At 36.9% G+C, this 17,504-nt stretch overlaps 1 protein-coding gene across 3 annotated transcripts in view; it reads right to left on the bottom strand.

The window, feature by feature from the left end:
* Positions 1-17,504, bottom strand: part of VPS13B (vacuolar protein sorting 13 homolog B) — a 690,921-nt gene that overhangs the window by 200,054 nt on the left and 473,363 nt on the right. For all 3 annotated transcript variants that reach the window (XM_037048265.1, XM_037048266.1, XM_037048267.1), the window contains exon 35: positions 512-649. In XM_037048265.1, coding sequence (XP_036904160.1) covers positions 512-649 — 138 coding nt within the window. The remainder of the gene's footprint in view (positions 1-511; positions 650-17,504) is intronic.

Genomic DNA, 17,504 nt, shown 5'->3' with positions numbered 1-17,504 from the left:
CCGTGTGCATCCATCTAAAACTTAGTATTAATATATGTTGAGTACTTTGCTGAGCATTTTAAATAAGCGTATTTGTACATTTAATCAAACCTACCCATATGCACTATTTTATACATGTATACCATGTATCTCATCCATTCACCCACCCACTGATCTATTTTATTTTCTTCATTTACAGGTAAGGTGCATAAAAGGTTAGATTAACTGTTTAAGGTCACACAGTTAATTAGTAGAAAAGGTAGAGAATAAAATCTTGTGTCTTTGGGTTCCAGACAGTTCTTTTTTATTTGTTAACCACATTTTGTCAGACTAAAGGTTAAGTTTTAATGCATATTAACATTTGCCCTTCGATCTCTATAATGGGTAGCCTAAAAAAGAGTACATTCCTGGAAAACAAATGATCTATTCATTTTTGGCAATGAATAGCAAGATTTCCAACAGACCCTATGTACATGTTCATATATTCTCATGAAGAAAAAAGGTACATACATTCGAACTGTGACTTTCTTACCTGGTCCATTAAGAAAGTCTTTAATTTGTAGTATCATGAGGGAAGGTGGAATGCCGCTCTTGCTGTCTATTTCTCCAGGCACTGTCTGCAGCCAAACTGTGCAGTAATCAAGAGCTTCGGGCAGAGTCTTCCCAGGATCTGGAGTGACAAAATTAAAGTTAAAAATGTCAATTACATCACAAATGTATCATTTCGTTGTAAGAGTTTCAGCTGATAAAAAAGGGAAAAAAGTCTGGTTAATTATTGTATGTAACCCTCACTGATTCGTTTGAATACACACTGTATATCCATTTGCACACACACATGCTTGTATGGAGAAAGAGAAGCTGCCTTTGCACAAGCTGGAAGGATAAAACCACGTTTTCCAGAACCGGGCCGACAAGGAAAAGGCATCTCAAATCGTAACTCATTTCATCTTTGAGTGAAGGTAAGTTTCCCCTACTCTGAGCCGCTGACCATTAACAGTTGAATAGTTGGATTTCTTTTTTTTTTTTTAAATGGGATGTTGGAAACAAAAAAGTGTAACCTTTTCAGCTTAAAAAAAAAAGCCTATACATGTTCAAAGAAGCAGTGGATTAGTACTACTTAAGGGTTATTTGATCTGTTCTGGAGTTTTACTGACATTACAATCACTTTTTACTGCTAGGCTTTTGAAGTTTAACTTCAGTAGCTTTCCCATAACCTTCTTTAATGATAAAAATCAGTCAATCTTTTAATAGTCCCAATTATAACTATAACTTGACTTTTTCTGCTTTCACTTTTTCTATTAAATATCATGTATTTTTAAAATCTTTTTTCTGGTTAATATTGTACATATTTTTAAAAAGCATTTTTTAGCAAACAGGTGGCAAACAGAATTTTCTTTTTAATGTTTAGCAAGCCAGTTTTTATTGCAATAGCTCTTTAAATAAAAACGACTGCTGTATCTTGGCATATGATGCAGTAGGCTTTTTAAAAACTTCTAAATATTCACAGTTTTTCTTTAGTTTCAAGATTGTTTTACTCTCTGTGTTTTAATGGCCTCTGAATGTCAATTTTATAGGGATGTTCTTGCCATAGAGTCCATCTATTCCATTTTCAGTTGATTTGAAATGTGTTATTAAAGTGTTATTTATTTTAGGTTTTATTGATTGGATTGCTTTCAAGAATAGCATTTACATACACTATATTATATTCAACATATGGTTATATAGTATTACTGTCATATGTGAACTGGGCATATAAATTCTGCCTTGGAATTTGTATTTCCTGACCTTATCATGTGATCCTTATGAAATTTGGCACATATGAACCTTTATGTGATTTCAAAGAAAATACTGAAAGCAATTGATCGTGACGTTAGATCTATGTGGTAAAGATCAAACACTAAACTAGTGCATTCTTCTCTTTTTATATGATCAGTGAGTTTAAAGCAGTGAGAATATGCAGAGTAGATACATTACATAGTAACACTATACTGTTCTCTCTGGTGAAAGGATGGCAAGTGTCTGTTGCTGGAAGGATCTATAATCAGTTTGTAGGAGCTAGGTAACCTGCCAGGACCAGAGTGTCTATTCATAGGGCCTTGCCCACTGAGCCATCATAAAGAAGCTGTTATTATAATACAGTGGTCCTCTCCCAGGCCTGTATAAAAAGATATAATTCTTCATTTTGAAGTAAATAAAATCTAGAGAGAGAACAATAATCTAACAGACAAAACAGGTGGAGGTAAAGTAAATAATGAACAGAGATGAATTCAACTGATGTAGAAATATTAATATGATGTGTTAAGAAATGGTCAGTTAAAACTTAGAAGGATAAGTAAAGCAAGTTATAGGAATCAGATATCCAAATGTGTATGACAAAAAAGTGATATCCTTAATAAACGGAGTTTACATAAACAATATTAATATTAATAGAAAAATGAGTAGAGGATTGCTAAGCAATTATTAAATGAAGATAATTAATAAGCAATTAACAAATGAAGAAAAACAAATAGCATATAAACATCTAAAATATAAACATTAAGAATATTAAATCTTAGCAATAATCAAAGAAAAATTTTTAAATAATTTGTTGTATTTAATTATTTCACTTATAATTAATTAATTAAAAATAAAGAATATTTCACCTATCAGACAGACCAAGACTGAAAAAAATTGATGTCTGTGTAATAGATACACATGCACGCACACACACACTCATTGCAGAACTGTTAATCATGGCAAAAAAGTAGAAAACAACATAGATGCCAATCAACAGATTAATGTTAAATAAACAATGGTAATATGAATAATTATTTAAAGAATAAGATCTCTATGTATTGACATAAGACAGTTGTTTTATATTGTTAGTAGTAAAAAACAAAGCAGGTTAAGCCCCTTGTCATTTATTGACCATTTAGGATTTCTCTTCTACAAAATATTTATTTATTCATACTAATATTGGTTCCTCTTTCTTACTAATTTGTAGGTGCTCATTACATACTATGGGTATTAAAATTTTGTTTGCCACATGTGGTGAATGTTTCCTCTCGGCTGGTTTTGACTTTATGTCAGTTGTCTTTTAACTATATTCCGAGGCTTGCTGCTAAAAAAATCTATTAATTTTTATTTTATAAATTTATTCCTAGGTGCTTATATATTTCCCTGTAGTTTCTTGAAGAATTTACAAGATTTTGTTTTTACTTTTAGCTGTTCAATTGTTCTGGAAAGCACTGTCAAGAGAAAACATCTTCTCAGCCTATTGATCAAGCGCATACACAAATAAAAACAAGTGAACAATTTTCATTCATAAGATTAGCATAAATGAAAAACTGATAATACCTTTTGTGGGGATGGAGGAGAAATGGGTCCTCCCATGTTAGATGAACACCAGTGTAATTACAGTATTTCTGCACGGGTGGGGAGATTGCTGAATGAGTGTCTATCAAAATTCTGAATACCTGTCCCCTTGTAATCAATCAGAAAAGATGAACGGTAGGATGCTATTTTAAAGAGATACTTAAAAACACATGGGTAAATCTCCAAAGAATTGATGGTGGCATCAATTGAATTTTAAAATGTGAGAAAAATAAAACTAAGTGGAGAAATGTTAAAATAAGTTATGACTATACTGTGAATACTGCATAGAGTACTACACTGGCATTATTCACAGCATCCTTCTGTGGGTGACGGATAAGAAGATGTGGTACATACACGGAATGGAATACTACTCAGCCACAAGGAAAGACGAAATATTAGCCTTTGCAACAACACGAATAGATCATGCTCAGTGAAATAAGTCACAATGAAAAGAATAAGAACTATATGATTTCACTCATATGTGGGACATAAAACAGAAAGCCACAAATGAATAAATAAAACAAAGAAGACCAGAGATGCAGACAACAGTATGTGGTTATAAGAGGGGAAAGGGCGTAGGTGAGGTTGAAGAGGGTTATATAGTTCATATAGTGATATGAACTATACGGTGATGAAGGAGACTAAACTTTGGGTGGTGAGCACACAGTGAAATATACAGATGATGTATTACATCACTGTACACTTGCAACTTACATAATCTTATTAACCAGTATCATCCTAATCACTTTTAAAAAACTACTATGTGTTAATAAAAACAAGGAAGTGAATCTGATGTGCTGATACAGAAGAGCTTCAAAATGTCCTCTGAAGTGACCAAAACAAAGAAGCAGGGCACTAAGTTTAGTACATTCAAAGGTGAAAACCCTGTCTGCATACATACAGACGCTCACACACATATACGCACTTTTTTTTTAAGTTCTGAAGGATGATCATCTTTAGGATGGTCCTACACACTTACACAGAGGGCATACTAAGCACATATATATAGCACATACAAATTATCCAGAGTAAAAACATAGGACTACACAGCACTTATAAACATTAAAATAAAGGGGAGAGGGAGAAGCACTTCAAAGGTTATGAGATGTTTCCCCTTCACCAAGTTAGACAGATGGGGGGAGGCAGCAAATTCTGATCATGTGAATGAGGATTGTACAGGTACGCAAGATGGGTCTCTGCAGGTTGCCTCTCTTTTATTAGAAGGTAGCAGACCTGCCCATCTGGCACCCAACCTAGGAGTCTGCAACAGGGCAATCACAGGAGATATGACTTAGACACGAACAAACAAACTGGCAGTAGTTAGGAAGCAGAATAGGAATAGAGAAAACGTGAAAGTCTAAGAAATGTATCCAAGGGAGCCAAAATTTCAATGACTGTTACCCAACAAAATATTAGTGGTTAATGATATTATTGGTTCATTTCTACACAACCCTTTAAAAAGTACAACTGTACATATAGGGCTGACAGAACAGAACAACTGAAATTGGGAACATCCAGAAAAACAGACGTCATGGTTGATGAATATTGAAGGTGCAACAGGGCTGGTGGCTACTTTCCCGTCTTTGGCCAAAGTCTCTACTTCGGATATTCCTGCAGTCACTGTGGGTGCAGGAAGCAGCAGCAGTAGCAGAAAGATATGTCAGAGTCCCAGGGAAACAGCTCATGTCTGCAAGTCAGAGTCCGTCTCTACACTCTAGTGTCTAGATGATGAGGGGCATGACTTCCCGACCTCCTGCACTGTCTTCAATTTAACCTCCTGAATTCCATGATCAGGTCTAGGAAATAGGATTTATATTAAGCACTTCTCAGGGTCAATATAGCTGGGAAAGCACCAGATAAACTAAGATTAAAGGAGCCTGTGAGTATAATATAAATGGAGTGACTAATAGGGATGACCACTTCATTCTGGAAGCTCCTTCAGACTTTGTTAGTTTTGTTTCCCATACTTTGCAAACACCTATTTATTTGAATACAGGAAGCTCTTAAAAATAATAAACTTCCCCCCCAAGTTGATGAGCACATTTATCTCTAAGTTTAAGAAACAGGAGAAAGTCATATCTTATTGAGAGTAACAGAATGTGGGAAATAAGTCAGAAAAATGACAAACTGCTCATAGCCATAAATCTTGTTCAATAAGAAAAACAAATCAACAAGAAAAACAAATATAACTTTAAAACTTGAGCAAGTTATAATATTTGTTTTTCTTCTAGGTTGACCTGGCCTCCAAAAAAGAAAAAAAAAAAAAAAAACCAACAAACTTCATCACATCCTGCCAATACGAAACAACCGAGGAGAAGATTCAGAAAGTCTCAGGCCCATTGCCAGATGGCTTTCACAGAGACTAGGTTCAGACTGTATTCTTCATGTTTGCAGATCACTTTGCTCCTTCTTCACAAAACCTTCACTTCACTTAACTGCTTGGACGATCTTCCTCTGAATCTGAACCTGTATTGCTGTTTATGATTATTATTTTTAACCCTTAGCAAATATTCAAAGTATGTCTTTGCTTAACATTTGAATTACATAAAATACAATGTGACTCACTGTGCCCAACTCAAAATGAAACTTTGAAAATAAACTGGTTTATTTTCTTCGCAATCTTCGATTTAAAACTTTGTTTTCCAAGCTGATACAAAACAGCTGAACGCCACAGATTTTGTAGGCTTTATTATTACTCTGCTTTGTTCTACTATGTGGCAGGATAATCCTTTTTTCATAACTTTGAATTTTTACTAAGGTCCCAATGAGAAGACATTTTCCCACAGATTTCAGTGGTGATTTTGCCATTTTAAGATTGATATGACACTGAACCTACAATGAAGTCCAGTTACTTTTACACCAGATACTTCTAAGTGTTACCATCCACAGAGAGAAGAAGTTTTAAATTTCTTTTGCCATATAAATAAGTAAGTTGGAATTTAAAAAACCCCAGTGCCATGCGAATCTGCTCATTTGAAAGCTAAATATCCGTTACAAAGAGGACGACAGGGAGACTCTACAGCAACCGCATTTCTTCCTCACCGTGCCTGGCGGTTACTGTGACCAGCCACGACCGCGCTGGTCGTCCACGCCTCTGCCTGCTTCTCCTGGCCGCTTTCCTGCTCACGAACACCTCTGCAAGTGGGCAGGTTAAGGAAGGGCAGGAAGAGAGGTTGGCCTGGTAGTTATTTTCCCTGGCAGTTTTAGGCAAAGTTTCTGTTGTGGAAAACGCAAGTATCGCTAGTGAAAATAACGGTTTTGACCCTTAGATTCAATTTTTTCATGATACTCTTATCTTTTACATTTCTGTGGAAAATGAGTGCTAACTTAAATATGGAGCGAGGTCAAGGAAACAGAATTTTCCCATGGCAGAGAGTTCTTGTACCCGTGTGTTACTGGAAAAAATCTTATTAAATGATATTTGAGGGATAAGCTGTGAAAAACAAACTTCTGATTAATCGGGTTCTATTGTACCTCATTAGAACCATGTTTTCTTCAATAAGTGAATGGTTTGTCATCGTACTCCCGGTATTAATTAGCTTCTTGCTGTATTAAAGTGATCCTGTTGCTGCTTGCGATCCTGGATCACAAAACCCTGCTCAGTAGTATCAACAACTTCTGCAACTACATCACGCTTTAATTTCTAATTCTACTGGTGCTAATGGTACCATTACTGATGATATGTAATTAAAATTGCTTCCTAAACTATGATTGCATATTTAAATTTCTGCTTTGATGTCATATTGCAATAAGTTTTCTTTCTCATAGTATAGAGTAAGAACATTGCAAATTCCTCCAAGCATAAAATTAACACACGTATGATGGAGCACTGCAAATAGTCTCAAGATTCACTTGTTTCCATTTTATCGGTTCGAGAGAGTCCAGAAAGATCTACTGGACTCTCTTTCTTTTGGCTTTCTTTTTTTTTTTAAATGACAAACTATGTATTTCACTCACTTTTCTGCAAAGTCTTCAATGACCTGTGATTATGGGTTACAAACATCCTGAAATCTGCCATAGCTAAGGAGCCCAGGCCTATTTCAGGCCGCCACAGAACCAAAGGGGGCCCCAAGGCTGCTCAGAAGACTGGTTCTCTTCGGCCTGAGGTCCACGGGGCTGTCATGTTTATGAAATAACATTTAAATGACTTTTGATGGACTCTTGAGGGACAACTGGCAGGTGATATGATAATGTCACATGGAAGAGGTTTATGAAATAGCCCATCACTGACCCAGGACTTACTGAACACAGACTTAGTTTCACAAAGCTTTCCCATACTTTGTTCTGTAGGAGGGTTTATATCAGTTTATAACAGGATTAAATATCGGGTAATGAAAAAAACATGAACTCTGAAGGCACACAGATCTGGGTAGAAGCCCTGACTCCTTGAAGTGGGTAAATTTAATCTTAACATCACTGGGTTCCAGTTTCTTTGTTCCCAAAACGGGGGTAATAAACTAAATTGTAGGGTTGTTGGGGTCTTATATTAGATAATATGTGTAATGTGACTTGCATGGGGTATGTCACAGTGGGAGTGCAGTGAACAGTCACTATTTTGTTTCTTACACTCAAACTCTAAACAAATAGGAGTGTATGCGTGGTCTTTCAAATGTCTACTCTTCCTAGTTATTTTTTTTGTCTTTGATTTTGAAAAATATTTTTATTGTTGATAAAACAATAAAAATATTGATATAAGAGGAATAAAATAGTAGAAAAGTTTTTTTAAAAAGATTTTATTTATTTTTTAGAAAGAGAGGAAGGGAAGGAGAAAGAGAGGGAGAGAAATTATCAATGTGTGGTTGCCTCCCATGTGCCCCCTGGCACGCAACCCAGGCATGTACCCTGACTGGGAATCAAACCTGCAAACCTTTGGTTCACAGCCTGTGCTCTATTCACTAAGCTACACCATCTAGGGCTAAAAAGCTTTTTTAAAAAAATATATTTTATTGATTCTGCCATTACAATTATACCATTCCCTCCTTCAATCCCCTCTACCCTGCACACCCCTCCCCTACCATTCCCCCCTTCATTCATGTCCATGTGTCACAAGTTCTTTAGATTCTGTATTTCCCATAGTATTCCTGCCTTCCCCCCTGTCTATTTTCTACCTACCGTCTATGCTACTTATTCTCTGTACCTTCTCCCCCCTTTCTCCTCCTCCCACTCCCCTGTTGCTAACCCTCCATGTGTTCTACATTTCTATGGCTCCACTCCTGATCTAGCTGTCCTCTTGGTTTGCTTTTGTTTTAGGTGTGGTTGTTAATAACTGTGAGTTTGCTGTCCTTTCACTGTTCATATTTTTTATCTTCTTTTTCTTAGATAAGTCCCTTTAACATTTCATACAATAAGGGCTTGGTGATGATGAACTCCTTGAATTTGATCTTATCTGAGAAGCACTTTATCTGCCCTTCCATTCTAAATGAAAGATATGCTGGATAGAGCAATCTTGCATGTAGGTCTTTGGATTTCATGACTTGGAATACTTCTTTCCAGCTCCTTCTTGTCTATAAGGTCTCTTTTGAGAAATCTGCTGACAGTCTGATGAGAACTCCTTTATAGGTGACTGTCCTCTTATCTCTTGCTGCTTCTAGAATTCTCTCCTTCCTTTTAATCTTGGCTAATGTAATTATGATGTGCCTTGGTGTGTTCCTTCTTGGGTCCAACTTCTTTGGGACTTTCTGAGCTTCCTGGACTTCCTGGAAGTCTATTTCCTTTGCCAGATTGGGGGAGTTCTCCTTTATTATTTATTCAAATAAGTTTTCCACTTGTTGCTCTTCTTCTTCCCCTGGTGGTACCCTTATAATTTGGATGTTGGAGTGTTTAAAGATATCCTGGAGGTTCCTAAGCCTCTGCTCATTTTTTTGAATTCTTGTTTCTTCCTTCTTTTCTGTTTGGTTGTTCCTTTCTTTCTTCTGGTCCACTCCTTTGATTTGAGTCCCAGTTTCCTTTCCATCACTATTGGTTTCCTGTGCATTTCCCTTCATTTCAATCAGTTTAGTGTTTTGAACTGTGCATCTGATAAGCTGGCTATTTCTTGTTCACTTAGAATTATAGGCTCTAGGGCTTTGACTTGTTCTTGAGTCATAATGTTTGGTCTGTTCGCACCTGTTATGTTTGGGGGGCAGAGCCGTAGGTGTTCCCCAGGGCCAGACAACCCAGTCGCTGGGTTGTGATGTGGTCTGGCTGAGTGGTTTGTGGTTGTCAGACTTTCATACAATTCAATTTTCACTGTTTTGGCTGCATTTTTGTTTCTAAAACTTAGCTGTCTTTAAATTTAGTTGTGGGAGGGGGCACAGTGTTTCCACCTACGCCTCCATCTTGGCTGGAAGTCCAAAAAAAAAAGCTTTTTTTAATTAGTGAAAATTATACCCATTTTTTGATCCTAAAACTAATAAGCCTATTTATACTTTATTGTTAACATAGTTATTGAGGTCTGAAAAACTAGTCAATAAACTTACTTCTCTATTTAATACTACTGGTTATGAGAAATTATAGACTTGACAACTTCCTTGCACTCTGGTTTTGATAATTCTTACCTTCTTTCCCCTCCCTTAGAAATATTTGGCCCACATACAGAAAGGAAATACTCTGCAACGAAGTAAATAATCTGCAAGCCAAAGTAGATTCCTGTCCATTTTTAAATTAGAAGTTAAGAGACCCCTTTCCAAAGGTATCTGGGTATATCAACCTATAGACATTGAAATGGCACTTTAAAATAATTTATAAAATAACATGGTGAGTGCATCAGGACTGCAATTTCACAGAGTGCTCCCTTGCTCTCTCTCTCTCTCTCCCCCTCCCTTTCCAGGAAGATCAAGTGGAGTTAAAAGCTCATCACAGTAGGGGGGAGAAACTATCCAGAGAGCAATCAGGCCAGTGGCTGAAGCTCAGAGTCCCTCCTCTTCTCCCTTCGGTCTCACTTCATTGACAAGATGTTCCTACATGGTCCTCTAGCTTAATCCTTTTGTGCCCAGCCAAGAGTACACAAAGGTGTTTGAATGTGAATGTGAATGTGATTCAGATCACAGATCTTAATGCACATAGAATGTGAATAAGATTTAAAGGAAAGCATCTATGGAGAATGTATTTTCCTAGATCTATTTGCCTCTATCTATGGAGCTGATGTTGTTGAATCTCCCAAGGGGCCAAGGCTGTGCCTGTTTCCAGCTATGCTCAGTGGCTGGAGGTATAATTAGTTATTTGAACAGTCACTTTCTTACTACTAGACATGTGTTATTTTTTCTAGATTTCCTTTATGGACCTTAGTTTTAATGGTGATATTTTTCTTTTTCATTTTTTAAATGTAGGCACAGAAGCAATGGTAGTCCATATAGCTCCTACAATGTAGAAAAGTAAATTGTGAGAGAACCTAGATCCATAAAACACAGTAATATATCAACATCAGGACAGCAAAACCAATCAAGAAACCAATTCTAAGTTGCACTGGATGCAAGTTAAGAGCCATTATCATCTCCTTGTTGATGTCCAGGCATTTGGCTAACTCCACCAGCACTCCCCCTTCATGCTCTGCACCTCTGAACATGTGATGGATCGGGGCAGAGATTTCCTGGTTTGAAATCCCAACCCTGGAACGGAGAGGAAGAGGAAAGGCTTAAAGTGGCCACTGGCACGTGTCACCTTCAGTGTCCACTAGCTCTCACTTTTAGAACCAAGACTTCCACGTAAGGAAGTGCATTCTTTCTACTTAATGATGCTAACCAGCAGATAATATATGAAATATCATTTCAATAAGTTCCTTTTACTTTATTTTCTATGCTGCTACATGATGTTCCTGGTCTCTTTCCTATTGGGTTTTCAGGTTAAATTCTAATGTAGGTTTTAGATGTTTTGCAGGACAACATATTAAAATTCAGTGCAAGTAAACACGGGGTGCTGTCTGCTAAAACATGGCGTCATATATACTCAAGGAAAATCAACTAAATCCCAACTGTAAGCCTCTTCTCTGAGCAAAGTCTGGGTTCTGTAATATTAAAGCTAAACCAATGGCTTTAAAGTGATTTCTCTCATTTTTTAAATTCATTTAAAGTAAATATTAGTTGAAATGGGTGTCAAAAGGACTGGGACACTAATCTTTTCCTTATGTCCAAGAGGAAGGTCTATTAGGCTCTTCCTTCTATTACTAATAATTACAGAAGTCCTAAGTTACAGTTGAATAACGTTTCATAGTTCTAACACATTTAATAAATATTGTCTCATTTGGAGCTCAGAATAGGCCATTCAACTATTAAAAAGATATTATTATACCCACTTTAGAGATTAGGAACAATTCGCATCAAAGAGCCAAGAGCAATAGAGCCAAGACTAAAAGTACAAATTACTGATGTCATTTCAATGCCCTTCCCCACGCAGCAGTTCCCCGCACCAGCTGGTCCATTTCTTTTCAACTTTCTCAGCACAGCTCTTGCTGAGTGATACACTGGAGTGCCCCTCATTTAATAGACCTACTTACTTGCTGATTCCTGTCAAAGTAGTAATTTCATTTCACATCATGGGTCAGCAAGAAATGTTCCCAGCAGCTAACTTTTCAGATAAATGTTCAAGTTGTGATCATTATGACATTCAAGTCACAGGTTAATGCTAAGCCTTTCCAGGGACATTAGCAAAACCTTTAATTCTAAAGAGACATGTAATTCAATCCATCTCTTAAAGTCACAATAACTAAATGAAATCAAGATATGATTTATGAGGTGTAAGAAGCCAGTTTATGATTTTCCAACTGCTGGTTTACTCAAATGTCTTCAGCACGTTTTCTGCAGACCTATTCATGAAAGGGTAGAGAAGTCAATTCCTGTAACTGAGATTTTTCAAACTACACAATAGCAATAATTGCACCGAAGTGATGTGAATTTTTTTTGTGGCCAATTACAACCACTATTTTAAAATCCGCTTGAAGATATTAACAGTGATGTTAATATCGCTGTTAATATAACATTATATTAACACTCACTGAACTCTGTGCTACACACTTAGAGCTTCATACACATTGCTTAATTCTCACAGCAACCTTGAGAGGTTACTGTCAGTATTACCACCACCACATTACAGATCAGGAACTAAGGTTTAGAGAGCTGAAATAACGTGCCCACCATCACACAGCGGTAGGTAGCAGAGCCGGGATTAGAACCAGGACTGATTGACTCCATTTCTTGAGCTCTTACTGAGCCCTGTTCCATGTCTGCCTCTTAATTAGACCCAAAGTCACATCTCTAACGTTTATAATACTTATATTTCTCTAACTGGTAATAATAGTATGCTATTACCTGATTTTTTAGTGTGATAAACCCTAATCAACTTTAATTTCTGTATTTTAGCCTTGTTGATGCTTGAAAAAATTTAATAAGGTAAAGAAGCTGCAAGACGGCAGAAGCAACTGTTTTCCAATCAGTTTGTTAGTTCCTAGAATGCATTAATGAGTAATAGGACGCTGGACTGACTGACTTTGTACTAAGGAAGCAGCGGGGTTAGTTAGATTCCACCAGAATGGTTCAACTCCTTCACAATTGACCAGATGGCACAGTCATTTCTTCAAAAACAAACAAAAAGTTCCAAACAAACAAGAAGAAAAATGACTTTCTGAGGCTGCCCTGGGCTGCATAGTCAAGATATGAGGCAATTTCAAATCTGGACTCTATTACCTTAAACAAAACAAATACCAATTTTAAAATATTTATAAACACAACTAATACGATTATGTTAAAAACAACCACATACATCTTTATTTAAGAGAGAATTGCCAATAATACAGCTGCTGCATGTAAGGGTGCTGGCAGAAGAGCCCCTTCCGTAGGACGCTGCTCCAGGTGAGAAGGGCGAGGAAAAGCCTGCTGGCTCCTTCTTGTACTATTTTATAAAGGAACCTGTTAACTCACAGATGTACTATCTACCTGAATAGATAGAAAATCACTTCAGGTTATTAGCATTAATAACCATGAAATAAATTCAAGTTGGTAAGTCTTTAAATAATCTGCTAATTTTTAATTTATGGAGACGAAGGCAAAACACTATATCTACACTTACGGGTGTAGCTGGCATAATTTAAGACCACTAAAGTGTGCGGACTTGGGGATAAGGCTTCATCACTCAAAATTATAAGCAATTACCATGATTCTTATTTCACGTCAGATTTCTAAAATAAATAAAGCTACATGCATAAATACAGATTCCATGTATCATCTATTCTTAGTAGCATCTTGTAATTAATTCAGGTTTTTAAATACATATGCATATATGTCAGCCACATGTGCTGATCAGGCAAAATGACATGAAGGACAATGAGTTTTGCAGCATTTCTTCTTCTAAATTGATTGGATAACACATGAAAGGACATCCCTAAGGGACACACAGAGAAAACACCACCACCACCCTCCAAGTATTTGGGCACATTCTTTGTTTAATGGTGACATGGGCAGAATCAAGTTAATGCTGACAACTCCCTGAGAGCAGTAATTATTCACTACAATACATTTAACAGAGCTGTGCTTATAGATGTAAAGATGTTAAGGCATCACTTCTGGGGGAAATCCTGTATTCAGTTTCTCAGAAAGCCATGTGTTGGCTAATGGACTAAAAAATATTTTTATTACTTTAAATTGCAGGATCTCTGGTGCCAGCCAAAATTGGAATAAGCTCACTGCAGCCTAACTCTCATGCTGCTTACAGTTGAAAACTTGAAAAAGACCAAAACAAAACAATACCTGAGGACTCTGAAAAGTAAACAAGAACAATGTAGATTTAGAAAGGGCCTCAATTCGCAGATTAAGACCCATACAATGGTGAGTTTCCCCTTTTCTTTTGTTCTTTCTCCCCTCGTTCTCCTCCTTTGACTTGAGAGCGAGTCCTAAGCTGCAGTGCACAGTGACAGCAGGAGCGGCCAAAGGCCCTACTGAACCCTGTGTGGGAACTGATGCCTCCATGTTTTCGAGGATGGAGGGGAGACCAGCTGCTTTTTATTTTTCCTTTTTATCTCCTGGTTTTGCCCCAAGGTGGCTGTGTGTGTGTGTGTGTGTGTGTGTGTGTGTACACGCGCAACAGTTATGGTAGTGGCTGTGATGTGGTGGAGTGACAAGCAATTAAGACTTTAGCAGGTGTTATAACTATGTTTCATGACGTAAAGGTAAACACACTTGAAATGAATGAAAATACAGTTCTCAGAAAAGAAACAAACTACAAAAAAAGAACTAAATGGAAATTTAGAACTGAGAAATTCAACAGAATTATCGAATATAAAGAACGGAGACAAGAAGAAAAAGAAAAAAAAGGAGTCTCAGCAATCTGCAGGACAATTGTTTAAAATTGTTTAACACTGGAGTCCCAAAAGGAAAGAAGAAAGATTAGCACAGAAAAATATTTAAAGAAATAACAGCCCCAAAGTTCCTGAACTTAATGGGAGAACATGCATTTACAAAGTTAAGAAGCTCAGAGAACTTCAAACAGGATAAATTCAAAGAAATCTCAAGCCCAGGCACATCATAATCAAGCCACAGAAAACCAAAAATAAAGGGAAAAATCTTGAAAACAGATAGAGAAAACAGCAAGTTATATATATGGAAACAATAATAGGAATTACCATAGATTTCTCTTCAGAAACCACAGAGGACAGGAGACAGTGGAACAGTACCTCTGAAGTGCTGGAAGACAAGTCAACCCTGAATTTTACATCCAGCAAATATGTCAGGAGTGAGACAGACAAAACAATACTCTCAAGTCATAGAAAACAAAAAGGATTCGCTGCCAGCAGGCCTGCTCTAAAAGAAATGCTAAACGAAGTTCTTAATGCTGAAGGAGAATATACCAGGGGAAAACCTGGGTATATTCCTTGAGGAATGAAGGAAAAGCTCTGGACATGGTAAAAACCCAGAAAATATAAAATATACTACTTTTTTCCTCTTTAGTTCTTTTAAATATGTAACATTATTGAAACAAAGATTAAAATCTTACCTGGCAGGGTTTTCAATACATGCAGATTAGTATATATGATAATTATAATGTAGGTGGGCAAGGCTAGAGCAATATATATGATTGTAAGGCTTCTACATTTTTGATGAAGTGATAAACTGTTACTGCTAAATACAGTGAAAGATTAGGCCTGTACACTGGAAAGCCGAAAGCAACCACTAAAATATATTACAAAGAAAAAAGCCAAAAACAATAGATAAATTAAATAGAATACTAAAAATTATTCTGAATTGCAGCTAGAACTCAATCTATAAATAATTTAGAAAAATAATTTGAAAAGTAGTCCTATTTCATTCCTCTGTATCCAAGCAGTTTGTGTTACACTGTTGCGTACAAATGATACTAAATTTTCCTAAAGTGCTTCTCTGGCTCAGCCTTCCATGTCACAAAGACCCATATTCTGCTAAACTTCCATCATTAATCATAGTAAGTATAATTATTAAGTGAAGAGAGGTGCCCGAGGCAGAGAAACTGAGTCTTCTTACTGGTTCCTTAATATCTTGAACATGCCTGATAAGCTACCTGGATTCAAACAGAATGAATGAATGAATGAATGAATGAATATTTCCAAAGACTGTCTGGCTGAAGAAATAAGAGCATGACAGGGATAACAAGCTCATCCTAAGATGAAGTCACACTGATGGTACAAGACAAGAGGGTAAGTGTGGTGTTAACAACAACATTGATTAATTTCAAGTAGTCTCCATGGGCGTTCACACTGTATCACAATAGCGCTCAAAGGATTTTTCGGGTTTGCTTTCAGGGTCTTCACTGAGGTTTGCTGAAAATGTCAAATGAAACCATATCTTCCTAACTTAATGTGAACAATATTTCTCTCTTCTAGAATCACCCTGAGCCATGCTTTAACAATGATCAGGTCTGTGATCAGGTGGCTCTGGGCACTTTTAGGGCCCAAGTGAGTCACAGGATCAAAACCTCGGAGATGGCCCTGGCTGGTGTAGCTCAGTGGACTGAGTGCAGGCCTGTGAACCAAAGAATCGCAGTTCTATTCCCAGTCAGGACACATGCCTGGGTTGCAAGCCAGTTCCCAACAGGGGATGCACAAGAGGCAACCATACATTGATGTTTCTCTTTCTCTCTTTCCCTTCCCCTCTAAAGATAAATAAATAAAATCTTAAAAAAAAAAAAAAACCCTTGGAGATGACCAGGGCCTTAGCAGTCTCCTATCTAGGAAGTCTTTTGATACATTCTTAGTGGTTCCCTTATTAATTAATATGTAAAATTTTTAATATAGTCTTTTATAATATTTACACAAATTATGATTTTGGGGGGAGAAAATTATCCTGTATACATGTCTTTTTAAGGGGTAACAAAAAATCACTTGTTGACTTTTTGTTCCATATGATTTCCATACAAAGGAACATGAGCACATGTAATAATGGTTGATAACTTGCAGAGAAAACAGTAAATAATTTCAAGCCACATTGTGCTAGAATTTTTTTACAATAAAATATTCCTGTCCTCTCAAAAAAGAAAACTCGTTATCTCCATGAAGACTTCAGTCATGTCTGAGATACTAAAATATGGCCCTCACTGGGATGCACGTACATGTTAAAGCCAATACTGGCTGGCAGCCACTTGAGTTACCTTGTGGAAAAGGATTTATTCTAGTGTCAAGAGAGAAAGTACACTAAGTCCTCAGTGTCACCCATAGATTTGGCAACTTTACATAAGACAACACATAATGAAACCAGTTCTTCCACAGGCTGATGATACAAACAAGACTGAAGTTCCTGTGGTTGTCTCATCAAGAGTACAAAATGCAACGGTGAATGCAACGATGCTACTTCAGAACCTGATGTATGAACACTGCAGAAAGACATAATATGTTACTTTCATTCTTAATGTATGACTTTAGCTTTTCCTTGAGCTTTCTCAGAAAGTTAGCTTCATGGTGGTCCCCTTCTTTGTACTTCCAACGCAGCGTCTCCCTTCACTTTAGAGTATAGAATGACCTTACTGCTCCTCCTCCCCGTGAATGGTAATGTTTTCCTCTTTGTTCTTACACACACGGTTACCATGTCCAGGGTTCAAAAGAACCCTGGACACGGAATGAACCTTGGACATGGAATAGTGCTTTCTCTGCAGAATGGGGCAGTGCCACACGAAGTGTTTCTGGGTAACTAAATTGGTAGTGGGACTTGGATCATTCATTCAAGTAAGCAATTTAACAC

Source organism: Sturnira hondurensis, unplaced genomic scaffold (genome assembly GCF_014824575.4).
Source record: "Sturnira hondurensis isolate 20B ecotype Veracruz unplaced genomic scaffold, ASM1482457v3 Scaffold0006413, whole genome shotgun sequence".
Classification (NCBI taxonomy): Eukaryota; Metazoa; Chordata; class Mammalia; order Chiroptera; family Phyllostomidae; genus Sturnira; species Sturnira hondurensis.
Note: the sequence above shows the minus strand (reverse complement) of the source record. Positions and strands in the feature narration are given on the sequence as shown.